Raw genomic sequence first — 26,700 nt, forward strand, 5'->3', positions numbered from 1 at the left:
ATAGCACCACCTGCTCAAGCAGAGGGTTGGACTAGAGGACCTCCTAAGGGCCTAACCCTATCCCTCTTCCACGTTCTAAGCCGGCCAGGCCGAAGACCCTCAGGGCATTCCCTGCTCCATCCTCGCCCTTTGCTCACCACCCCCCTCGTCCCCCCGGGCCCTCCAGGCCCTGCCCCTCACCTGGATCTGCTTGGAGAGCCGCTGGAAGGGGGCCACGTAGGAGGACTTGGAGAGCATCAGGATGCCCTCGATGTGCTTCACCCCCTTCTGGCACAGCTGCTTGCTGATCTCCGAGAGGTCGTGGCAGCGGTTCTTCCAAAAGGCGATCTCCTCCAGGGGCCCGGCACTCTCCCGGCTCTCCACCGCCTCCTGGGCCCGGAGCACGTCCTTGATCTGCCGCGTCCAGTGAATCATGGAAGCTGGGGGGGGGGGGGGGGAGAGAAAGAGGGTCGGTGGGTGGGTGAGGCCTCCCCTTGCCCAGCCCGGGGCAGGCCTTGGCACCCCTCAACCTGCCTGCCCCCTTCTAAGCCACGGTCGAAGAGTTGCCGGCAACTTCCCGGGGGTCCAGAGAATTTCCCCGGCCGGCTCTTTTTCCCTTGGCCGAAATCAAGGTCTATTACGTCAGTCGCATTCCCACTATCTGTTATATAAGGCCAATCGCCCAGGGACTGGGAGTTCTAGTTCTGCCTCAGGCATGAAAGTCAGCTGGGTGACTTTGGGCCAATCGCTCAGGAACTGGGAGTTCTAGTTCTGCCTCAAGCATGAAACCAGCTGGGTAACTTTGGGCCCATCACTCAAGGACTGGGAGTTCTAGTTCTGCCTTAGGCATGAAAGCCAGCTGGGTGACTTTGGGCCAAGGACTCAAGGAGTTCTAGTTCTGCCTCAGGCATGAAAGTCAGCTGGGTGACTTTGGGCCCATCACTCAGGGACTGGGAGTTCTAGTACTGTCTCAGGCATGAAAGCTGGCTGGGTGACTTTGGGCCAATCGCCCCAGGAACTGGGAGTTCTAGTTCTGCCTTAGGCATGAAAGCCAGCTGGGTGACTTTGGGCCCATCGCCCAGGGACTGGGAGTTCTAGTTCTGCCTCAGGCATGAAAGCCGGCTGGGTGATTTTGGGCCCATCACCCAGGGACTGGGAGTTCTAGTTCTGCCTCAGACATGAAAGCCGGCTGGGAGACTTTGGGCCCATCACCCAGGGACTGGGAGTTGTAGTTCTGCCTCAGGCATGAAACCAGCTGGGTGACTTTGGGCCAATCACTCAGGGACTGGGAGTTCTAGTTCTGCCTTAGGCATGAAAGCCGGCTGGGAGACTTTGGGCCAATCGCCCAGGAACTGGGAGTTCTAGTTCTGCCTTAGACATGAAAGCCGGCTGGGAAACTTTGGGCCAATCGCCAGGAACTGGGAGTTCTAGTTCTGCCTCAGACATGAAAGCCAGCTGGGAGACTTTGGGCCAATCGCTCAGGGACTGGGAGTTCTAGTTCTGCCTCAGGCATGAAAGCCGGCTGGGTGACTTTAGGCCCATCGCCCAGGAACTGGGAGTTCTAGTTCTGCCTCAGGCATGAAATCAGCTGGGTGACTTTGGGCCCATCACTCAGGGACTGGGAGTTCTAGTTCTGCCTTAGACATGAAAGCCGGCTGGGAGACTTTGGGCCCATCACTTAAGGACTGGGAGTTCTAGTTCTGCCTCAGGCATGAAAGCCAGCTGGGAGACTTTGGGCCAATCGCCCAGGAACTGGGAGTTCTAGTTCTGCCTTAGACATGAAAGCCAGCTGGGAGACTTTGGGCCCATCACTCAAGACTGGGAATTCTAGTTCTGCTTTAGACATGAAAGCCGGCTGGGTGACTTTGGACCAATCCCTTTCTGTCAGCCCCCACAACCTCACAAGGTTGTTGTTGCTGTGAAGAAAATAGGAGGGAGTTTGGGATAAGTTTGCTGCCTTGAGTTATTTTTAAAAATAATAAAGGCAGGATATGAATTAAATAAGTATGGAGGGAGGGAGGGTGAGAGGAAGGAAGGAAGGGAAAGAATGAAGGGTGGAGATGGAGAAGGGAGGGGAAGGAAGGAAAAGAAGGAAGGAAGGACATGAGGGAGGGAGATGGAGGAGGAAGGAAAGAAAAGAAGGAAGGACATGAGGGAGAGGAAGGAAGGAAGGAAAAGAAGGAAGGATTGACATGAGGGAGCGAGTAGAAGGGAGAAGGAAGGAAGGAAAAGAAGGAAGGAAGGACATGAGGGAGGGAGAGGGAGGAAGAAGGAAGGAAGGAAGGAAAAGAAGGAAGGAAGGACATGAGGGATGGAGGGGAAGGAAAAGAAGGACAAAAGGAAGGACACGAGAGAGGGAGGGGAAGGAAGGAAAAGAAGGAAGGAAGGAAGGCAGGCGATGGAGGGAGCGAGTAGAAGGAAGAAAGGAAGGAAGGAAAAGAAGGAAGGAAGGACATGAGGGATGGAGGGGAAGGAAGGAAAAGAAGGAAGAAAGGAAGGAAGGCGATAGAGGGAGCGAGTAGAAGGAAGAAAGGAAGGAAGGAAGGAAGGAAAAAGAAGGAATGAGGGAGGGAAATGAAGGAAGAAGGAAGGAAAAGAAGGAAGGAAGGAATGAGGGAGGGAGAAGAAGGAAGAAGGAAGGAGAAGAAGGAAGGAAGGAAAAGAAGGAAGGAAGGACATGAGGGAGGAAGAAAGGAAGGAGGGAAAAAAGGAAGGAAGGAAAAGAAGGAAGGAAGGACATGAGGGAGGAAGAAAGGAAGGAAGGAAGGAGATGAAGGAGGGAGGGAAGGGGAAGGAATGAAGGAAAGACATGAGGGGGGAGGGAGGGAAGGGAAGGAAGGAAGGAGATAAGAGAGGGAGGAAAGTATCTTTCCTGGCCACTTGCCCAAGGAAGGACTCTGCCCACTCCCACCCTCCCATTTCCACTCCGAGTGCCCCCGTGCCCAGCCCGATTTCCACGGGGCCCTAATAGAGATGTGGGCACTGCATAATTCAGCCAGCGTCTCTCTCTCTCCCCCCCCCCCTCTCTCTCCCTCTTTCTCCATCTCTCTCTCTCTCTCTCTCTCTCTCTCTCTTCATCTCCGTCTCTCCCTCCCTCCTGTCCACAGCGCGAGACCTTCAATTGAATTTGCGCAAAGCGGAACAAATGAGCAGCGGGTCCAGAAGTGACGGCCGAGGGCTTCCAGCCGCGCCATCCGCCTGCGGGGCCAGGAAAGAGACACAGCCGCAGGCGGGAGACCCCCGGCTGGGTGGTCTCACACAAAAGAGGGGGGGGAGTTAAGCCCACCCACTCAACACAAATCGGGGAATAAAAGAGATGGGGAGGGCCCCCTCCGCTCACCCCAAAAATTGGAGACCCCCCCCCTTTCCAGGGGAATCTACGCTCCCGTATTATTCTAGAGCCCGAACCCCAGTCCTCGACTTACGGCCATCCGTTTAGCCGCCACTCAAAGTTACAAAAGTGACTGGGGAGAAGTTCTCACGCTTACGACCGTCACGACGAACCCCAGGGTCCCAGGATCAAAATTCATGGGGGGGGGGAGGGTTTGGGAACCAGCATGCATTAATGATCATCACAACGTTCTGGACTTTAAAATTTCTGGACTTTAAAACTTCTGGACTTTAAAACTTCTGGACTTTAAAACTTCTGGACTTTAAAACTTCTGGACTTTAAAACTTCTGGACTTTAAAACTTCTGGACTTTAAAATTTCTGGACTTTAAAACTTCTGGACTTTAAAACTTCTGGACTTTTAAAACTTCCGGAACTTTAAGATTTCTGGACTTTAAAACTTCTGGACTTTTAAAACTTCTGGACTTTAAAACTTCTGGATTTTAAAACTTCTGGACTTTAAAACTTCTGGACTTTAAAACTTCTGGACTTTTAAAACTTCTGGACTTTAAAACTTCTGGACTTTTAAAACTTTCTGGGACTTTAAAACTTCTGGACTTTAAAACTTCTGGACTTTAAAACTTCTGGACTTTTAAAACTTCTGGACTTTTAAAACTTCTGGACTTTAAGATTTCTGGACTTTTAAGACTTCTGGACTTTTAAAACTTCTGGACTTTTAAAACTTCTGGACTTTTAAAACTTCTGGACTTTTAAAACTTCTGGACTTTTAAAACTTCTGGACTTTAAGATTTCTGGACTTTTAAGACTTCTGGACTTTTAAAACTTCTGGACTTTAAAAACTTCTGGACTTTTAAAACTTCTGGACTTTTAAAACTTCTGGACTTTTAAAACTTCTGGACTTTAAGACTTCTGGACTTTTAAAACTTCTGGACTTTAAGACTTCTGGACTTTTAAAATTTCTGGACTTTTAAAACTTCTGGACTTTTAAAACTTCTGGACTTTTAAAACTTCTGGACTTTAAAACTTCTGGATTTTTAAAACTTCTGGACTTTAAAACTTCTGGACTTTAAACTTCTGGACTTTTAAAACTTCTGGACTTTAAAACTTCTGGACTTTTAAAACTTCTGGACTTTAAAACTTCTGGACTTTAAAACTTCTGGATTTTAAGACTTCTGGACTTTAAAACTTCTGGACTTTTAAAACTTCTGGACTTTTAAAACTTCTGGACTTTTAAAACTTCTGGACTTTAAGATTTCTGGACTTTTAAGACTTCTGGACTTTTAAAACTTCTGGACTTTTAAAACTTCTGGACTTTTAAAACTTCTGGACTTTTAAACTTCTGGACTTTTAAAACTTCTGGACTTTAAGACTTCTGGACTTTTAAAACTTCTGGACTTTAAGACTTCTGGACTTTTAAAACTTCTGGACTTTTAAAACTTCTGGACTTTTAAAACTTCTGGACTTTAAAACTTCTGGACTTTTAAAACTTCTGGACTTTAAAACTTCTGGATTTTTAAAACTTCTGGACTTTAAAACTTCTGGACTTTAAAACTTCTGGACTTTTAAAACTTCTGGACTTTAAAACTTCTGGACTTTTAAAACTTCTGGACTTTAAAACTTCTGGACTTTAAAACTTCTGGACTTTAAGACTTCTGGACTTTTAAAACTTCTGGACTTTTAAAACTTCTGGACTTTTAAGACTTCTGGACTTTACAAGTTCTGGACTTTACAAGTTCTGGACTTTTAAGACTTCTGGACTTTTAAGACTGGACTTTTAAGACTTCTGGACTTCAACTCCCAGAATTCCTCCCTTCTGGCTGAGGCATTCTGGGAGTTGAAGTCCACAAATCTTAAAGTCGCCCAGTTCACAGAGTCCTGGTTTACCCCAAAGTTTCCAGACCTCAGCAACTTTCAGATGGCTGGACTTCAACTCCCAGCATGCCCCAAAGCCTTGGGATTCTTTCAGGCAAAAGGGCACCCGGTTCGAGAACGGAACCGGGTGCCAATTCTGCCGTGGCTTCACCGCCACCCAAATTTGGGCATCTCTGCTGAGCCGGAAGGCTGCCCCCTACCTGTCTGGCAGGAGGCTGCGTGGGCTCGGGATGAGTCTGGCATGTTTCAAACTTGGCTTTCCCAGGAAAGACGTAACACCGTTGCCTAACCTTGATAGACGTGCGTGGGAGTGGAAATAAACCATAGTTTGAACTCCCTTTCGTGAAGTGGGAGGGCTAACAAATAGGGCTGAATTTTAAAATACAGGGAGGGAGGCAGCGGCTCAGTGGCTAAGATGCTGAGTTTATCGATCAGAAGGTCAGCCGTTCGATGGTTCGAATCCCTAGCATCGCGTAACGGAGTGAGCTCCTGTTAGCTTCCTTTCTCCCTCCCTCCTTCCATTCCTTCCTCCATCCTTTCTCCTCCCTCTGTCTTCTTCTTCCTTTCTTCCTCCCCCTCTGTCTGTCCTGCCCTCATCTTCTTTCTTTCTTTCTTCCCTCCTCCCTCCCTCCCTTCCACTCCCTCCCCTCATACTTTTTTCTTTTTTCAACCTTCCTTTTACTTCCTTTCTTCCTCCCTCTTTCCATTCCTTCCTTCCTCCATTCTCCTCCTTCCTTTACTCCCTCCCTTCCCCTCCCTCTCTCATCTTCTTTCCTTCTTCCCTCCGTCTATCCCTCCATCCTTCTTCCTTCCTTCCCTCCCTCCCTTTCTTCTTTCATACTTTGTCTTTTTCAATCTTCCTTTTACTTCCTTTCTTCCTCCCTCTTTCCATTCCTTCCTTCCTCCATTCTCCTCCTTCCTTCCCTCCCTTCCTTCCCCTCCCTCCCTCATCTTCTTTCCTTCTTCCCTCCATCTATCCTTCCATCCTTCATCCTTCCTCCCTCCCTTTCTTCTCTCATAATTTGTCTCTTTTTTCAACCTTTCTTTTACTTCCTTCCTCCCTCCTCCTCCCTCCCTCCCTCATCTTCCTCCTTCCTTCTTCACTCCCTCCCTCTCCCTCCACCCCTCCCTCTCTCATCTTCTTCCTCCCTCCCTCCCTCTGTCCTTTTTTCTCTCATACTTTCTCTCCTTTTTCAATCTTCCTTTTACTTCCTTTTTCCCTCCTGCTCTTCCTTCCTTCCTCCATTCTCCTCCCTCCCTCATCTTCCTTTCTTCTTCCTTCCCTCCCTCTCTTCCCCTCCCTCCCTCATCTTCTCCCTCCCTCCCTCCTTATCCTCTTATTTGTATCCCCCCCAAGGGGACAGAGCTGGGAAGGAGGACCCTGGCTTCTCATCCACTTATTTCCCCGACCTACAGCCGGACTCATTACCCCATCGTAAGTCCGGGCACACGCAACGGCGCCTGAGCAGATTGGGAATGATAGATGCAGCGCAGATGCTAAGTTAATTCACTCCTCAAGCGAGAGACGATCGCGCCCGACGTGGTCCTCGCCAGCGGCCCCTCTCCTTCTCTCCCGATCTGGTGAGCGCCCCCGCTCCCCCCCCCGATACCCCAAGACCCATCACTCACTCTCCAGGCGTTGGACCGCAGCCTTGTCCTTCAGGGCCATCTCGGGGGTGATGGTGAAGGATTCGATTGGGATGTAAAGGACGGTGCGACCCTTTAACCTGAAGTGGGTATCTGTGGATGGAGGGGGTCAGGGATTAGAGGTTGGGGTGGCTTTTGGAGGGAGGGGGACGTCGGGACGTCTCCTTAGGATCCCACCCACCCACCCCAATTCTCATTCCTCGGTCCTCAATTGAGACACCTAAAATTCCAGGCGGTCCTCGGCTTACGACGATTCACTTAGTGGCCGTTTGAAATTACGACGGCACTGAAAAAGCGACTTCCAGACAGTGCAGGCAACCCTCAAATGAGAACAGTCCGTTTAGTGACCGTTCAAAGTTACGACGTTAGCCGCAAAAAGGGACTTACGACCGCTGCAGTATCTCCATGATCATGGGATCGAAAGATTCTTAGCAACTGACTCGTATTTATGACGGTGGCCGTGTCCTCTGGTCACGTGATCACCTTTTGTAACCTTTTGACCAGCAAAGTCAACGGGGAAGCCAGAATTCATTTAACAATCGTGTTCCTAACTCAACAGCAGCAGTGATTTGCTTAACGACAGTGGCAAGCAAGGTCGTAAAATGGGGCAAAACTCATGCAATCTCCTTTTGCGACAAGCAATTGGGGTGGGTTAGTGGTGTGGTGGCCTAGAGGTGGAGCTCTCGCATCACAATCAGGATGCTGTGAGTTCGATCCTAGGTAGAGACAGATATTTCTCTGTCTGGGCTCAATGAGAATTTATCTGCTGAACAAAACTCCACATTGGCAACAGGGAACGGCATCCGGCCAGTAAAAAAGACTCTGCTAGCTCCATTCAGTTGCCCAGACTTCACCCCACAAGGGATTATGGGGTCGTTAAAAGATGATGATGATGATGATGATGATGATGATGATGATGATGATGATGAAGAAGAATGGGGTTGGGTTAGCCACATTTGCTTAACAAGCACACGATTCGCTTAACGACTGCACTGATTCACTTAACAACTATGGCAAGAGAAGTCGTACAATGGGGCAAGACTCACTGAACAAACAACTCACTTAGCAACAGAAATTTTGGGATCTATGTTGGTCATTAAGCCGAGGACGACCTGTACAGCACTCCCAAAGCACCAGTCAACGGATCGGCGACCTCCGGTGGATCCGACGGGAAGAACGGCTGCAAACCTACCTGTCAGGGTGGTCATGAAATGATAAATTTCGGAGAAAAATTCGTTTTTGATGCTCTCCGGCCAGGCGCCTTTGCGGAAGAGGCGGGGCAGATAGGCGGCGTTGAGCACTCGCATCAGGGAATCGATGTACGGTCGGCGCACCGAGCCGAACTGCACCACTTCGTGGAAGTTCTCCTCCGTAATTTCGGCGTTCTCCTGGCGGATGAAGTAGGCCAGCTGTTTTTGCTCCTGTCCGGGGGGTGGGTGGGGGGGAGAGGTTGGGAACGGCAAAAAAATCGAGACAAGGATTAAGAGAATTGTCAGAATTGTCTGAAATGGCGAAACGCCTCCCGTCTGAGCAAGGAGTTGGACCAGACCAGTGGTCACCGACTGGTCGTCCGCGAGAAAATGTTGGTGGTCCGCGGAAAAATTATTTGCATTTTTTATATTCTACTAAATCAGGGGGTCCTCAAACTACGCCCCCTGGGCTGGATATACGTGCAATGAACGCTTGTGTTGCTGCAGAGAGTCTCCCCCTTCGGGGTCTTTTGGTGTGGGTTGGAGGGGGGCTTCAGCCTCCTGGTGGGGGGCTTTGGGCGAAGGCTGGAGGGAAGAGCCGCTGGTGGCGAAGAGCCGGAGGGCCTCGTTCCAGTGGGACCGCATCACGGCCTGGAACTGGCTGACCATCTCATCCCGCTGAGCCTCTGGGCGCCGGCACCTGGCCTTGCACTCCCGCAGGTCTTCCTTCTGCTTGGAAAGCCCGTGCTCCTAGTCCTCAGTGAGGTGTTTCTGCTGAGCCTCCTTCTCGGCCAGATCCGATTTGAACTGAGCTGTTTTGCCAACTCTTTCTCGCGGTGTCTGCTCAGCTCCAGCAACGGCTTCCGGTTGGGGCCCTAAGGAGCCCCGGAGGGCAGGGGAGGAGTGGCGGGGAGGGGAGGGACGAGTAGAGGCGCCCCTCGGTGTGAGTGACATCGAGTTGGCCACACCCACCCAGTCACATGACCACCTAGCCACGCCCACCCAGCCGGTCATTAGGTAAATCATATTAGTGGTCCGCGAGATGTAAAATTATGAATTTAGTGGTCCCTGAGGTCTGAAAGGTTAGGGACCCCTGGTCTAGATGACCTCCAAAGTCCCTTCAATTCAAACGATGTTCCGTTCTGTCCTTTACAGCAGCCTCTGCTTGACTCAACAGTCACTTAGATGGACCCACTGGACAGAATAAGGGGGAAGACCGCAGAGGAAGGGACGACACGAGAGTAAGCAGGCCACCATCATATCGAAAGGGATGCATTCGTGTGAGGGGATTCTGGGAGCTGAAGTCCACCCAAGGTTTGAAGGTGGAACTCCACTAGACCAGGAGTGTCGAATCTGCCCGCGCCGTGACGTATCGCGACATATATTTTTTTGGCCTTTGCGGAACCGGAGACGGTGCGTATCCAGCCCGCGGGCCGACCATTTGACAGGCCCGCGCTAGGCAGTCGTAAGCATTCTGGAGGTCATCCAAGGTTACGCAATCAGAACATCGTTGGAAGGGGCCTCGGGGGTCGTCTAGTCCAACCCCTGCTCGAGCAGGAGACCCTATACTATCCAGGGGCTGTCCGATCTCGTTCTTCAAAGCCTCTGGTGATGGGAGCACCCACAACTTCTGTTGGCAAGCGGTTCCCCTGGTTAATTATCCTCGCTGTTGTTTCTTCTTAATTCCAGTTTGCTTCTCTCCTTAATTCGGTTCTATCCCTTCGTTTCTTTCCTCCCCACTCCCAATTTTTTAATTCTTACATACCATTTAAAGGATACATTCACATAATGATGATTCTTTACATTTATCTTTCTTATATATCCGTTATTCCGTTTAATGGGTTATAATATACATTTTGAGTTGCTTTATTTCTCATCCCTTCTGCCACTTCATTTTCCCTTTCTTTTCTCCTTCCCTCCCTTCCCTACTTTCTTCCTTCCTCCTCTCCTTCCCCTTCCTTCTTCCCTTACCTCTCCCGTACTCCTACTCTTCCCCTTCCTACCCTCTCTCCTTCTCTTTCTCTCCCATATAAATATAATAAAATCAATCAATCAATCCCTTCCACCCTCCTCTCCTTACCTCTTTCTTTTTTCCTCTACCTTTCTTTCCTTCTCTCCTCCTCTCTCCCTTTCTTTTTCTGTTGTTACAGGTGTCTCTTTCTCCGTTTATGTTTTCTTGGCGTGGTATTTCCGCAAACCCAAATATAATTTAGCATCATTTCTTATTCCCGTACCTTCGCTAATCTATCCTAACTATGTTTTTCCCCCTTCATATCTCGCTCTTAAATATATACTTGCATATTTAATATTTTCTTTTCTGTTTTCCCCTCCTTCCCCCTCTTTTCCACTTAACAGTGCATCGTCTCCTTACTTTCTTTTTTCCAGCTTCCTTTCTCTAGCCAATCATAAAATCTTCCCCATGTCTCGAAGTACATCGATTCCTCTTTATCCTTTATTTTCGTTGTCAACCTATTCCTCTCTGCACAATCTAATGTCTTTTTTTTATTATTATTATCCCTTCATCTGTTGGTAACTCATTTCATTTCCAATTTTGGGCAAATACAATTCTCGCTGCTGTAGTTACGTGTATGATCAAATAAGTATCCACCTTCTTAAGTTTCTCTGGGATAATTCCTAGTTAGAATATCTCTGGTCTAAATTCTATCCGTCATCTCTTGTCCTCCTTTCGGTGCTTTGGAAAATACATTCATTTATTTATTGAAATAAAAATTGTGGGCGCTCCATCACTGGAGGTTTTTAAGAAGGGACCGGATAGCTAACTTGTCTGAAACGGTGTAGAATCTCCTGCTTGAGCAGAGGGTTGGACTAGAAGACCTCCAAGGTCCCTTCCAGCTCTGTTCTGATTGATTGGTTGGTTGATTGATTGATTGATTGACTCACCTGGTGAGGCATGACTGGCTCCACTTTCAAGCCGGCGAATTCGTCGACGTAAAATACAATCATGGTTTGGGTGACGTCCTTCAGGAACTGGTCCATGGCCGCCAGATGTTCGTTTGTCCACATCTCTTCGGTGACATCAGACAAGGAGAGTCGATTTCGGAGGCAGGGTTTCTGCACGACAGGGGGGGTGGGGGGTGGGGAACGACAATTTGGGCAAAGTAACACAAGCCGCAGGGTGGCTCAGGTGCTGAGACGCTGAGCCTGTCGATCAGAAAGGTCGTCCGTTCGGCGGTTCGAATCCCGAGCGCCACATAACGGGGTGAGCTCCCGTGACTTGTGCCAACCGAGCCGTTGGAAAGCACGTGAAAAATGCAAGTGGAAAAACAGGGACCACCTTTAATGGGAAGGGAACAGCGTTCCGTGCGCCTTCGGCATCTAGCCATGCCAGCCACATGATCTTCGGACAGCGCTGGCTCTTCGGCTTTGAAACGGAGATGAGCACCGCCCCCTAGAGTCGGGAACGACTAGCACAGATGTGCAAGGGGAACCTTTACCATTTACCACATGCTATGCTATTCTATTCTCTATTCTATTCGTTCTATATTATATTGTTCTCTTCTCTTCTATCCTATTCTATGTTCTATTCTATTCTATCCTAACTATCCTATCCTATGATCTATTCTATGTTCTATTCTATTCTATCCTATTCTATATTCTATCCTATGGACTATTCTGTGTTCTATTCTATGTTCTATTCTATTCTATTCTATCCTATTCTACGCTATATTTTATTCTTTATTTTATTCTCTATTCTATTCTATTTTATTGTTCTCTTCTCTTCTCTTCTCTTCTATCCTATCTTATTCTATGTTCTATTCTATCCTAACTATCCTATCCTATGATCTATTCTATGTTCTATTCTATTCTATCCTACCTATCCTATTCTATCCTATTCTATATTCTATCCTATGGTCTATTCTATGTTCTGTTCTATTCTATCCTATTCTATCCCACCTATCCTATCCTATATTCTATTCTATTCTACCTATCCTATCTTATTCTATATTCTATGCTATGGTCTATTCTATGTTCTATTCTATTCTATCCTATTCTATCTTACCTATCCTATCCTATGTTCTATTCTATTCTATTTTATTCTATTCTATGTTCTATTCTATCCTACATATCCTATTCTATCCTATTCTATATTCTATCCTATGGTCTATTTTATGTTCTATTCTATTCTATTCTATTCTATCCTATATTCTATCCTATGTTCTATTCTATTCTATTCTATTCTATCCTATATTCTATCCTATGTTCTATTCTATGTTCTATTCAATTCTATGTTCTATTCTATTCTATCCTATATTCTATCCTATGTTCTATTCTATGTTCTATTCAATTCTATGTTCTATTCTATTCTATCCTATATTCTATCTTATGTTCTATTCTATGTTCTATTCTATTCTATCCTATATTCTATCCTATGTTCTATTCTATGTTCTATTCAATTCTATGTTCTATTCTATTCTATCCTATATTCTATCCTATGTTCTATTCTATGTTCTATTCTATTCTATCCTATATTCTATCCTATGTTCTATTCTATGTTCTATTCAATTCTATGTTCTATTCTATTCTATCCTATATTCTATCTTATGTTCTATCCTATGTTCTATTCTATTCTATTCTATTCTATTCTATTCTATTCTATTCTATTCTATTCTATTCTATTCTATCTCCTATCTTATGTTCTATTCTATGTTCTCTTCTCTTCTATTTCCCTGCACGAGTTTGTGTCTTCCACAGACAATCAGATACATAATCCTCAAATTACGACCGGTTCCTAAAAGGACCTTTCAAGATTCCTACCGGGGGTGGGGTGGGGGAACGCAGGGAGTCCTCGACTTCCAACGTTTGTTTAGTGACCGTTCAAAGTTAGAACGGTACTGGGGGAAAAAGGAACTCCTGACCATGTTTCGCAGTTATGACCTTTGAAGCATCCCCGCATGTTCCAAATTCAAACACTTGGCAACTGACTCACACTTACGACGGTCGCAGTGGGAGTTCCCGCGATTGGCTTTTGTGACCTTCTGACCAGCAAAATCAATGGGGGAAGCCGCCATAATAACCCAGTTACGGACTTATCCACTGCAGTGATTCGCTTAACGACGGTGGAAAGTACGATCGTAAAACGGGGCAGAATCCGCTTAACGCCCAGCTCGCTTATTAGCAACAGAACTTTTGGGCTCCGTTGCGGTCGTTAAGTCGAGGACTTACCTGTACTTACGGCCCAGATGTGAAATTCCATCAATGACCCCCTCCCCCGCCACTTGTCATGTGACATCACACTTTACGACCAATTATTTTATATTTGCTGGAAACCTTCCATTTACTTTCTGGTTTCTGACCCCAAAAAAACCCCAAAGTCGACCGTTTTGGACCCCCCAAACTTGACCGTTTTGGACAATGGGTTCACTTAAGGACCAGTGATCCACTTAGCGACCGTTGCAAAAAATGTGCTCGTCAAAGCGGGCAAGGGTCATGCGGTCAGCCAATTTAACGTCTGGGCACAACTTACAAACGGTAATTCTCAGTTATGGTCGTAAGTCAGGACGACTTGAATTTTGCTGCTTGGGGAACCCGGGAAAAAAACCAGGGACGAAAAGGTGAGATTTGGCAGCCCAGTTTCTTCTCCCCCCACCCCCACCCCATGAGCCCCCCTACCCTTACCCTTCTTATTCCTAAGGAAATCAGGAAATCATGATCCCATTAGCACATCTGGCGTGGAAGCGCAGAACCAGATGTGCTGGGGCGTGTGATGGAAGGGAAGGGTGGAAGAGTGCAAGCAGAAATATTTCCCTTCCCTGGGTTTTGTCTTCGGGGGGGTGGGGGGGCAGAGGGGAGGTCCATTAGACTGTCTGTTCTTAGGGGAAGGGTCTCCCTCTCTCCCCTTTGCAAAATTGCCAGCTGCAGATTGAATCCCAGGGCGGGGATTCAATCAGAATAGAGCTGGAAGGGACCCTATAGGTCATCTAGTCCAACCCCCTGCTCAAGCAGGAGACCCTATCCCATTCCAGACAAAGCCTTGTCTAGTCTCTTCTTCAAACCCCCACCAGTGTTGGAGCACACACAACTGGAGGCACACAGGTGTGGGTCTCCAGAAGTTGTAGTGCAATGTTTTCTTAGCTCTATCAACTTTAAGACGTCGACTTCAACTCCCAGAATTCCCCAGGCAGCCTCGTAGGGTGACTTTCTTAACAGACGGTGGGTATGCAGTAAACGTAATATATCTTAACTTCAGCAAAGTGGGGGAAAAAGAGATGGCTGGGGGAATTCTGGGAGTTGAAGTCCACAAGTCTTAAATCAGGGATCTCCAACCTTGGCCACTTGAAGACTGGTGGACTTCAACTCCCAGAATTCCCCAGGCAGCTCCGTAGAGTAACTTTCTTAATAGATGGTGGGTATGCAGGAAGCGTAACATATCTTGACTTCAGCAAAGTGGGGTGGGGGGAGAGCTGGCTGGGGGAATTCTGGAAGTCTACAAATCTTAATTGTGGGGTCTCCAACCTTGGCCACTTCAAGACTTGTGGACTTCAACTCCCAGAATTCCCCAGGCAGCCACGTAGGGTAACTTTCTTAATAGACGGTAGGTATGCAGTAAGTGTAATATATCTTTATTTCAGCCAAGTGGGGAAAAAAGAGATTGCTGGGGAATTCTGAGAGTTGAAGTCCACAGGTCTTAAATCAGGGATCTCCAACCTCGACAACTTTAAGACTTGTAGTGGGTATGCAGTAAGTGTAATATATCTTTATTTCAGCCAAGTGGAAAAAAAAGAGATTGCTGGGGAATTCTGAGAGTTGAAGTCCACAAGTCTTAAATCAGGGATCTCCAACCTTGGTCACTTGAAGACTGGTGGACTTCAACTCCCAGAATTCCCCAGCCAAGCGCATAGGTTAACTTTCTTAATAGACGGTGGGTATGCAGTAAGTGTAATATATCTTTATTTCAGCCAAGTGGGAAAAGAAGAGCTGGCTGGAGAATTCTGGGAGTTGAAGTCCACAAGTCTTAAATCAGAAGTCTCCAACCTTAACGACTTTAAGACTCGTGGACTTCAACTCCCAGAATTCCCCAGCCAGCCATGTAGGGTAACTTTCTTAATAGATGGTGGGTATGCAGGAAGTGTAACATATTTTGACTTCAGCAAAGTGGGAGGGGGGGAGAGCTGGCTGGGGGAATTCTGGAAGTCTACAAATCTTAATTGTGGGATCTCCAACCTTGGCCACTTTAAGACTTGTGGACTTCAACTTCCAGAATTCCCCAGCCAACCACATAGGGTGACTTTCTTAACAGACGGTGGGTATACAGTAAGTGTAATATATCTTTATTTCAGCAAAGTGGAAAAAAAAGAGATTGCTGGGGAATTCTGAGAGTTGAAGTCCACAAGTCTTAAATCAGGGATCTCCAACCTTGGCCACTTGAAGACTGGTGGACTTCAACTCCCAGAATTCCCCAGCCAAGCGCATAGGTTAACTTTCTTAATAGACAGTGGGTATGCAGTAAGTGTAATATATCTTTATTTCAGCCAAGTGGGAAAAGAAGAGCTGGCTGGAGAATTCTGGGAGTTGAAGTCCACAAGTCTTAAATCAGAGGTCTCCAACCTTAACGACTTTAAGACCTGTGGACTTCAACTCCCAGAAGTCCCCAGCCAGCCACGTAGGGTAACTTTCTTAATAGATGGTGGGTATGCAGTAAGTGTAATATATCTTTATTTCAGCCAAGTGGGAAAAAAAGAGATTGCTGGGGAATTCTGAGAGTTGAAGTCCACAAGTCTTAAATCAGGGGTCTCCAACCTTGGCCACTTGAAGACTGGTGGACTTCAACTCCCAGAATTCAGCCAAGCGCATAGGTTAACTTTCTTAATAGACAGTGGGTATGCAGTAAGTGTAATATATCTTTATTTCAGCCAAGTGGGAAAAGAAGAGCTGGCTGGAGAATTCTGGGAGTTGAAGTCCACAAGTCTTAAATCAGAGGTCTCCAACCTTAACGACTTTAAGAACTGTGGACTTCAACTCCCAGAAGTCCCCAGCCAGCTACGTAGGGTAACTTTCTTAATAGATGGTGGGTATGCAGTAAGTGTAATATATCTTTATTTCAGCCAAGTGGGGAAAAAAGAGATTGCTGGGGAATTCTGAGAGTTGAAGTCCACAAGTCTTAAATCAGGGATCTCCAACCTTGGCCACTTGAAGACTGGTGGACTTCAACTCCCAGAATTCCCCAGCCAAGCGCATAGGTTAACTTTCTTAATAGACAGTGGGTATGCAGTAAGTGTAATATATCTTTATTTCAGCCAAGTGGGAAAAGAAGAGCTGGCTGGAGAATTCTGGGAGTTGAAGTCCACAAGTCTTAAATCAGAGGTCTCCAACCTTAACGACTTTAAGACCTGTGGACTTCAACTCCCAGAAGTCCCCAGCCAGCCACGTAGGGTAACTTTCTTAATAGATGGTGGGTATGCAGTAAGTGTAATATATCTTTATTTCAGCCAAGTGGGGAAAAAAGAGATTGCTGGGGAATTCTGAGAGTTGAAGTCCACAAGTCTTAAATCAGGGGTCTCCAACCTTGGCCACTTGAAGACTGGTGGACTTCAACTCCCAGAATTCCCCAGCCAAGCGCATAGGTTAACTTTCTTAATAGACGGTGGGTATGCAGTAAAAGTAATATATCTTTGACTTCAGCTCTCTGTTCTTCTTTCCCACTGCTTCCCCCCCCCCCGACTTTACTTATTAGAAGTCTGCAAAAGTGGAATCACATGACCCCAGGACACAGCGACCGTCGTAAAAGTGAGTCCGTTTGTGGCATTCTGAATTTTGATCAGGTGATGGTGGGGATACTGCCGCGGTCGCGAGTTTGAGCAGTGGTCCCGAGTCCCTTTTTTTCACCCCTCGACTTACAGCGATTCATTTAGTGACCATTCAAAGTTACGACGGCAGCGGAGAAAGTGACTTACGCCCTCCCCCCCCCCCCGTGGTTACGTGATCGACATTCAGCCGCTTGGCAATGGATTCGTATTTATGACGGCCTTTGGTGGCCTTCTGGCACGGAAAGCCAACGATTCACTTAACAACCAACCACAAATGTGGCCGAGAAAACTCAGCTCACGAATGTCTCGCAAACATGGGGCACAACTGCGGTCGTAAAGTCGAGGACTGCCGGTCTATTCCCAGAGTTTCGATGGGATCCAGCTGGCACCACCCTCCCAGGGCGAGACACCCCCCCCCCCCACTTACCAAATCCACCTCTTCCTCTGTCTGGACAGAAGGTGTGATCACCAGTTCCACATTATCTTCCGGCTCTTCGGGGACCGGAGACTGGGGAACATCTGGGGGAGGGCGAGAAGAGAAGGGGAGGGGCGTGAGGGGGGGTGTAGAGACCCCAGGAGTAAGGATGGGGAGAGCTGAGCTTCAACCGTGCGCGTGGAGGGAACGTGGGCCGTTTCGTTCCTCTCCGGCCGGCCTACCTCGCAGGGAAGTTGTTAGGGGAAGAGGAGGGGGGAGAACAGGCCAATAAAAGCAACGGAGGACCAAACGGGGCTGCCCCAAGGATATCACTTCAGACCTTCTTGGAGGCAGGGAGTGGGGTGGCTTGGTCTAGTGGTTAAGGCACCAGGCGAGAAAACGGGGAGGCTGTGAGTTCTAATCCCGCCTTAGGCATAAAAGCCGGCTGGGTGACTTTGGGCCAATCGCCATGAGATGGTGAGTTCTGGTCCTGCCTCAGGTCGGAAAGCCCGCTGGGTGACTTTGAACAAACAGAGAAAGGAAAGGAATTTGCAAAATTCTTTTAGGGTGTTTTTCATCAAGGTGTCAAGAACCAGGGGAGAGAGAGAGAGAGAGAGAGAGAGACAGACAGACAGACAGACAGACAGACAGACACAGCAGAGAAAGAAACACAGAGAGACAGAGAGAGAAAGAGACACGGAAAGAGACACAGAGAGAAAGAGACACAGAGAGAGACAGAGAAAGCGAGAGAGAAAGAGAGAGACAGAGAGACGGGGAAAGGGAAAGGGAGAGACAGAGAGAGACAGAGAGAGACACACACAGAGACAGAGAGAGAAAGACACAGAGAGAGATAGAGACAGAGAGACAGAGAAAGAGAGAGAGAAGGGGAGAGACAGAGAGAGAAAGAGTGACAGAGAGAGACAGAGAGAGAGAAAGAGAGACACACACACACAGAGAAAGGGGGAGACAGAGACAGAAAGAGAGACACAGAGAGAGATATAGACAGACAGAAAGAGAGACACAGAGAGAGACACACACACAGAGAGAAAGACACAGAGAGAGATAGAGAGACAGAGAAAGAGAGAGGGAGAAGGGGAGAGACAGAGAGAAAGAGTGACAGAGAGAGACAGAGAGAGAGAAAGAGAGACACACACACAGAGAGAAAGGGAGAGACAGAGACAGAAAGAGAGACACAGAGAGAGACACACACAGAGAGAGAAAGACACAGAGAGAGATAGAGAGAGAGACAGAGAAAGAGAGAGGGAGAAGGGGAGAGACAGAGAGAAAGAGTGACAGAGAGAGACAGAGAGAGAGAAAGAGAGACACACACACAGAGAGAAAGGGAGAGACAGAGACAGAAAGAGAGACACAGAGAGAGACACACACAGAGAGAGAAAGACACAGAGAGAGATAGAGACAGAGAGACAGAGAAAGAGAGAGGGAGAAGGGGAGAGACAGAGAGAGAAAGAGTGACAGAGAGAGACAGAGAGAGAGAAAGAGAGACACACACACAGAGAGAAAGGGAGAGACAGAGAGAGAAAGAGACACAGAGAGAGACAGAGAAAGCGAGAGAGAAAGAGAGAGACAGAGAGAGACAGAGAGAGAGACACACACACACACAGAGAAAGACACAGAGAGAGATAGAGACAGAGAGACAGAGAAAGAGAGAGAGAGAAGGGGAGAGACAGAGAAAGAGTGACAGAGAGAGACAGAGAGAGAGAAAGAGAGACACACACAGAGAGAGAAAGGGAGAGACTAGAATAGAGAGAAAGAGTGACACAGAGAGAGATATAGACAGAGACAGAGAGACACACACAGAGAGACACACAGAGAGAGAAAAAGACAGAGAGAGAGAGAGACAGAGAAAGGAGAGACAGAGAGAGAAAGAAAGAGTGACAGAGACAGAGAGAGAGACAGAGAGAGACAGAGACAGAAAGAGAAAGAGACAGAGAGAAAGAGAGACAGAGACATAGACAGAGAGAGAGAGAGAGAGAGAAAGAAAAAAGAGAGAAAGAGAGACAGACAGAGAGAAAGAGAGAGAGAGAGAGAAAGAGAGAGAAAGAGAGCACAAAACTTCCCCACAGGAACATTTGCCGTTGTCAAACTAAATTACAATTCATTTCCCCATAAACCTCTTTCTGTGTCAGAGGCTGTCAGGAGCCCCGAAGGCTTAATGCTGATTGAAAATGGGACTTTTCGGAGGAGCTGAGACCCTCCCCCCAAAATGCCCCTGCATAGATTCTGCCCCCCCCCGGAGCAGAGAAGGGTCTGCAGGAGGGGAAATTGAGGAGGTGGGAGGGGGAGACAGAGGCCCCCCAAATATTTCTACACTGCAGGCGGGACCCAAAAAAATAAATCCATCTTACGGGCCCTCGCACGACAGGACAGAAACCCAGCCTGGAAAGGAGGTTGGCAGGGTAGCCCACTCCTCCCCCCCCCATGCCCCCGAGGACCCCCTCCAACTCTCCCACCACCCACGGCATCACCGGGTCTTCTGCCAAAGCCGGGGCATCAGAGAGGGAGCCCACCGTGGGGAGGCTTGGCACCCTGACAGTACGACGGGCAAAATTCCCGCTGGGATTATGGCATCAGACGATGGGACAAGGGGTGGGGGTGGGGGTGGAACAGACAAGGAAAGTTCGGGGGGGGGGTGTCCTTGTACGACTGGCACAATGGCTTGGAAGTTTGGGGGTGACCAGGCAGGGATAGCAGAAGCGGTGGGGTACAATTAGGATAGGATGGAATAGAATAGAATGAAGAATAGAATAGAATAGAATAGAATAGAGAATAGAATATGAATGGAATTCAGAATGAATAGAATAGAACAAAGAATAGAATAGAATAGAATATGAATAGAATAGAATAGAATTCAGAATGAATAGAACAAAGAATAGAATAGAATATGAACAGAATAGAATTCAGAATGAATAGAACAGAACAAAGAATAGAATAGAATAGAATATGAAGAGAATAGAATTGAGAATGAGAATAGAATAGAGAATGAAATAGAATATGAATAGAATAGAATTCAGAATGAATAGAACAAAGAATAGAATATGAAGAGAATTCAGAATGAATAGAACAGAACGAAGAATAGAATAGAATAGAATATGAATAGAATTGAGAATGAGAATAGAGAATGAAATAGAATATGAAAAGAATAGAATTCAGAATGAATAGAACAAAGAATAGAATAGAATATGAAGAGAATAGAATTCAGAATGAATAAAATAGAATAGAGAATAGAATATGAATGGAACGGAACAGAATAGAATAGAATGAAGAATATGAATAGAATAGAGTTCAGAATGAATAGAATAGAACAGAGAATAGAATATGAAGAGAATAGAATTCAGAATGAATAGAATAGAGAATGAAATAGAATATGAAGAGAATAGAATTCAGAATGAATAGAATAGAAAAGAATAGAATACGAATAGAAAAAATAATATGAATAGAATTCAGAATGAATAGAATAGGGAATAGAATAGAATGGAACAGAATATGAATAGAATAGAATTCAGTATGAATAGAATAGAATAGAGAATAGAATATGAATAGAATATGAATGGAATGGAACATAATAGAAGAATAGAATAGAATAAAGAATATGAACAGAATAGAATTCAGAATGAATAGAATAGAGAATAGAATAGAATAAAGAATATGAATGGAATGGAACAGAATAGAATAGAATAGAATAAAGAATAAAGAATAAAGAATAAAGAATAAAGAATAAAGAATAAAGAATAAAGAATAAAGAATAAAGAATAAAGAATAAAGAATAAAGAATAAAGAATATGAATAGAACAGAATTCAGAATGAGTAGAATGGAATAGAATAGAATATAGAATACAATATGAATAAAATATGAATGGAATGGAACAGAATAGAATAGAGAATAGAATATGAATAGAAAAGAATTCAGAATGAATTCTATCTCTCTCTGTCTGTCTCTGTCTCTGTGTCTGTCTGTCTGTCTCTTTCTGTAGCTCTCTATTTCTTTGTCTCTCTCTCTCTCTCTCTCTCTCTCTCTCTCTCTCTCTCTCTCTCTCTCTCTCTCTTCTTCACCTCGCTCGGTTCTTTCATCCGCGCATCCCACTCTTCTATAATCAACACCCTGGCACCTGTGGCATGATGCAACACACACACACACACACATGGCTTCAGCTCCCTGGGGCGCACCGGGACTCCGTTTCCCCCCCCCCTCCCCGATTGAGGGGTCGACATGGGTCCCCCTCCCCACCTGTTGCCAAGACAGATAGCAACAGGGTAGGGGATTCGGCGATGCCAGGATTCAGGGCTGGCACCGCTTCCTGCAGGGCAACGCTCGCACATCCTGCCCAGTTACTGTGGAAACACGCAGGTAAGGCAAAATGCGACGCACGCGTGTCTCTCCCCCCCCCATGCCGCGTATAAAAAGGAGGGGGGGGGCTCTCTAAGGAAAACACCCCCTCCCCAAGGGCCGATTTTAGTCCTGCAAGAGGGGATGATGGGGGGGGGGGAGGAAACACATCTTTGGAAACTGACCTGCGTCACCCCATTAATTTCCAACAGATGCCGTGTTTCCTTTTCTTAATTTTATTCGATTTTATTTGACGGCAGAAGCGGCTATCAAAACGATGCGGCTCATTAAACAGGGAGCTGCATCTGTCGGCTTCCTCCGCATCTGTTTCGCGGGACATGCCCCACCCTTCCCGATCCACGCAAGGGAGGGGGGGGTCTGCTGCCCGAACACCGCGGTTCCCCGCACGGAGAGCTAAAGGCTGCGTTGTGTTACTACGGCGGGGTCCTGGACTTTTGTTTCGCGACGGTTAAGGGCGAGGACCGGGTCGCAAGCCACGGGTTCGGTGCCGTCGTAACTTCAGGGAACGGTCTCTGAACGAACGGTGCATCAGATTGCCGGTCGGGGGCTACGAATTTTCAACAGCGGAAAAAGGAAGTGTCTACATTTAGGCAAGAAAAACGAAACGCACCGGGACAGGATAGGTGGTACCTTGCTCAGTAGTAGTAACGGTGAGAGGGGTCTTGGAGTCCTAGTGGGCAACCATTTAAATAGGAGCCAGCCGTGGGCAGCAGCTGGCAAAAAAGCCAACACAGTTCTAGGCTGCATCAACAGAGGGAGAGAATCAAGATCACGGGAAGTGTTAATACTACTTTACAAGGCCTTGATAAGACCCCAGAATTCCTCAGTCAGCTGTGCATGGTTTTTTTTCATTGTAGAGAGATTGCAGAGGAAGGGATTAGAAGAGAGTAAGCGAACCACAATGGGGATAGATATCATGTGAAGTGTTAATACTACTTTACAAGGCCTTGATAAGACCCCAGAATTCCCCAGTCAGCTGTGCATGGTTGTTTTTTTCATTGTAGAGAGATTGCAGAGGAAGGGATTAGAAGAGAGTAAGCGAATCACAATGGGGATAGATAGCATGTGAAGTGATAACACCACTTTATAAGGCCTTGATAAGACCCCAGAATTCCCCAGTCAGCTGTGCCTGGTTTTTTTCATTGTAGAGAGATTGCAGAGGAAGGGATTAGAAGAGAGTAAGCGAATCACAATGGGGATAGATATCATGTGAAGTGTTAACACCACTTTACAAGGCCTTGATAAGACCCCAGAATTCCCCAGTCAGCTGTGTATGGTTTTTTTTCATTGTAGAGAGATTGCAGAGGAAGGGATTAAAAGAGAGTAAGCGAATCACAATGGGGATAGATATCATGGGAAGTGTTAACACCACTTTACAAGGCCTTGATAAGACCCCAGAATTCCCCAGTCAGCTGTGCATGGTTTTTTTTTTTCATTGTAGAGAGATTGCAGAGGAAGGAATTAGAAGAGAGTAAGCGAATCACAATGGGGATAGATATCATGGGAAGTGTTAACACCACTTTACAAGGCCTTGATAAGACCCCAGAATTCCCCAGTCAACTGTGAATGGTTTTTTTTCATTGTAGAGAGATTGCAGAGGAAGGGATTAGAAGAGAGTAAGCGAATCACAATGGGGATAGATATCATGTGAAGTGTTAACACCACTTTATAAGGCCTTGATAAGACCCCAGAATTCCCCAGTCAGCTGTGCATGGTGCTTTTTTTCATTGTAGAGAGATTGCAGAGGAAGGGATTAGAAGAGAGTAAGCGAATCACAATGGGGATAGATATCATGTGAAGTGTTAACACCACTTTACAAGGCCTTGATAAGACCCCAGAATTCCCCAGTCAACTGTGAATGGTTTTTTTTCATTGTAGAGAGATTGCAGAGGAAGGGATTAGAAGAGAGTAAGCGAATCACAATGGGGATAGATACCATGTGAAGTGTTAATACCACTTTATTATGGCTTGGGAAGACCACACCAGTTTTTATTTTCCTGGGCTCCAAGATCACCGCAGATGGGGACGGCAGCCAAGAAATTAAAAGAGGCTTCTTCCTGGGGAGGAAAGCGATGGGAAATCTAGACAGCAGACTAACAAGAAGAGACCTCACCCTGCCAACAAAAGTGTGTCAAGTCAAGACTCTGGTTTTCCCAGTTGCAATGGATGGCTGGGAAAGCCGGACCATAAGAGAGGCTGAGCGCCAAAGAATGGAGACCTTTGAACTCTGGGGCTGGAGAAGACTCCTGCGAGTCCCCTTGGACTGCAAGGCCATCCAACCGGTCAGTCCTAGAGGAGATCCACCCTGGCTGCTCTTTAGAAGGCCGGATCCTGAAGAAGAAACTCAAAGACTTTGGCTAGCTAATGGGGAGGAAGGACTCCCTGGAGAAGAGCCTCATGCTGGGAACGACGGAGGGCAAAAGAAGAAGGGGATGAGATAGAAGGAGGTGACTGGATGGAGTCACCGAAGCAGCCGGCGTGAGCTTGAATGGACTCCAGAAGATGGTAGAGGACAGGAAGGCCTGGAGGAACGTTGTCCATGGGGGTCACGACTTCTCAACTAACAACAAGACCACACTTGGAATCCTGCATCCAGTTTTAGTCGCCACGATGTAGAAAAGATGTGGAGACTCTGGAAAGAGTGCAGAGAAGAGCAACAAAGAGGATTAGGGGACTGGAGGCTAAAACATGTGAAGAACGGTTGCAGGAAATGGGGATGTCTAGTTTAATAGAAAGAAGGACCAGGGGAGACATGATAGCAGTCTTCCAATATCTCAGGGGTTGCCCCAAAGAAGAGGGAGTCAATCTATTCTCCAAAGCACCTGAGGGCAGAACAAGAAGCAATGGGTGGAAACTAATCAAGGAGAGAAGCAACTTAGAACTAAGGAGGAATTTCCTGACAGTTAAAACAATTAACCAGTGGAACAGAAGTTGCCTCCAGAAGTTGTGAATGCCCCAACATTGGAAGTCTTTAAGAAGATGTTGGATAGCCATTTGTCTGGAACGGTATAGAGTTTCCTGTCTAGGCAGGGGGTTGGACTAGAAGACCTCCAAGGTCCCTTCCGACTCTGCTATTGTATTTGTAAGGTGTTGTTTTCCCATTTTAATTGACTTTAGAACGGAGAAAATCCCTTCTCGGAGCAGCCAAAAATCAGGAGCCGGATTATAAACGTTTCCAGTGCAGTGATTTTATTTAAGTGATGAAGAACGGCTGCAGGATTTGGGCACAGTGAAAAGAAGGACTTTGGGGGACCTGATCGCAATCTTCCAATATCTGAGGGGCTGCCCCAAAGGAGGCTAAAAGATAGGAAGAACGGTTGCAGGAATTGGGAATGTCTAGTTGAATGAAAAGAAGGGATTTGCAGCAAGATGATTTCGTGGGACAGATGAGGCACCAAATTTACACAGCCCTATCTAGGAACCACTCTGAATTCAAACCATCCCGAAGGCACGAAAGGGGATTTGGGTCCGACTCAACCTCCCCACAATTCAGGATCTCTAAAACCGAGATCGTATAAGCAGAGGCATCGCATCAAAATCACGGGAAGGATGAGTATTGCTTGGTAAAAACCTTAGCAAAGCCACATCTGGAATATCCTGCATCCAGTTTTGGTCGTCCCTCACCCCCACACACGTTACAAAAAGAGGTTGTGACTTGTGGAAAAAGGGCAGAGAAGAGCAACGAAGAGGATTTAAAGGCCTGGAAATTAAAATATACGAAGAACGGTTGCAGGATTTGAGTTTGGCTACTCTGGAGGAAAGAAGGACAAAGGAACAAGGGATGGAAACTAAGGAGAGAAGTAATCAAAATGGATTGCGCAGCCATTCTGCCTGGAACAGTATAGGGTCTCCTGCTTGAGCAGGAGAGGGGGGTTGGGCTAGATGACCTCCCAGGTCCCTTCCCAGCTCTATTCTCGATGGAGATTCCCCCAGGTGATGCAAATACCGGGTTCCTCAGCAATCACCGAAGGGGCGGGCAGTTCACTCTTCTGTCCGGACACCGACGCTGCCCGCCCGGCGCCGCGTTTCCCTTTCTTGTCGCTAATCGTGCCACGTCGCCGCGGGGCAGACATCTTCTAGCGCGGGAATCTGCAAGACATCGTGGATAAGGAACGAGGGAGAACCCAAAGAAGTTGCAGAAAGACAACGGCGCCCCCCCCCCCACCCTCTTCTCTTCGGGCTCCCTAAAAGTGGGTTTTCGTTTATTTCCCCCTTGGCGCAAAATGTGATTTGCACGTTACAAATTTGACGGCGAAGATCACGTTTCGTGCCGCTGTCCATTCGGTTTGTCCGATGAGTTGCATTTAAACTTGAAATAAACAACAAATTGACATTTCCCCCTTTCTCTTGAACGGCATCGGCTGGGCCCTGGTATGGTCCAGCGGGACCCGGATTCGAATCAGCCCAAATCTGTGCCCAGCTGGGCTTCCCCTTTAGAGGAAGCTATCATTCCGACAATCGTGGTTGATTCCTTTATCTAAGTTCATATCGATGGTTGGCATACCCTAATGCAGTGTTTTTCAACCGGGGGTCCTTTAAGACTTGTGGACTTCAATTCCCAGAATTCCCCAGCCAGCTTTGCTGGCTGGGGAATTCTGGGAGTTGAAGTCCATTGGCTGGGGAATTCTGGGAGTTGAAGTCCATTGGCTGGGGAATTCTGGGAGTTGAAGTCCATTGGCTGGGGAATTCTGGGAGTTGAAGTCCATTGGCTGGGGAATTCTGGGAGTTGAAGTCCATTGGCTGGGGAATTCTGGGAGTTGAAGTCCATTGGCTGGGGAATTCTGGGAGTTGAAGTCCATTGGCTGGGGAATTCTGGGAGTTGAAGTCCACTGGCTGGGGAATTCTGGGAGTTGAAGTCCACTGGCTGGGGAATTCTGGGAGTTGAAGTCCACTGGCTGGGGAATTCTGGGAGTTGAAGTCCATTGGCTGGGGAATTCTGGGAGTTGAAGTCCATTGGCTGGGGAATTCTGGGAGTTGAAGTCCATTGGCTGGGGAATTCTGGGAGTTGAAGTCTTAAAGGGGTCAAGGTTGAAAAACACTGTCCTAATGGGCAGTCACAGCCAATGTTGGTGTAGCTAGTGTGCAAAAAGCACACACCCACACCCACATTCACAAC

The 26,700-nt window shown here is 46.9% G+C and overlaps 1 protein-coding gene across 1 annotated transcript in view; it reads right to left on the minus strand.

Annotated features, from left to right (window-relative positions):
* Positions 1-19,701, minus strand: part of DNAH2 (dynein axonemal heavy chain 2) — a 170,464-nt gene extending 150,763 nt beyond the window's left edge. Inside the window, 6 exon segments of the mRNA XM_087715030.1 lie at positions 181-419; positions 6,831-6,941; positions 8,041-8,269; positions 10,940-11,110; positions 17,231-17,402; positions 19,697-19,701. Of these exon segments, the coding sequence (XP_087571156.1) occupies positions 181-419; positions 6,831-6,941; positions 8,041-8,269; positions 10,940-11,110; positions 17,231-17,402; positions 19,697-19,701 (927 nt within the window).
* Positions 19,702-26,700: the final 6,999 nt, after the last annotated feature.

This window comes from Thamnophis sirtalis, unplaced genomic scaffold, assembly GCF_051295495.1.
Source record: "Thamnophis sirtalis isolate CommonGarterSnake01/CBP01778 unplaced genomic scaffold, rThaSir2_p1.2 scaffold_4, whole genome shotgun sequence".
In the NCBI taxonomy this organism is placed as follows: domain Eukaryota; kingdom Metazoa; phylum Chordata; class Lepidosauria; order Squamata; family Natricidae; genus Thamnophis; species Thamnophis sirtalis.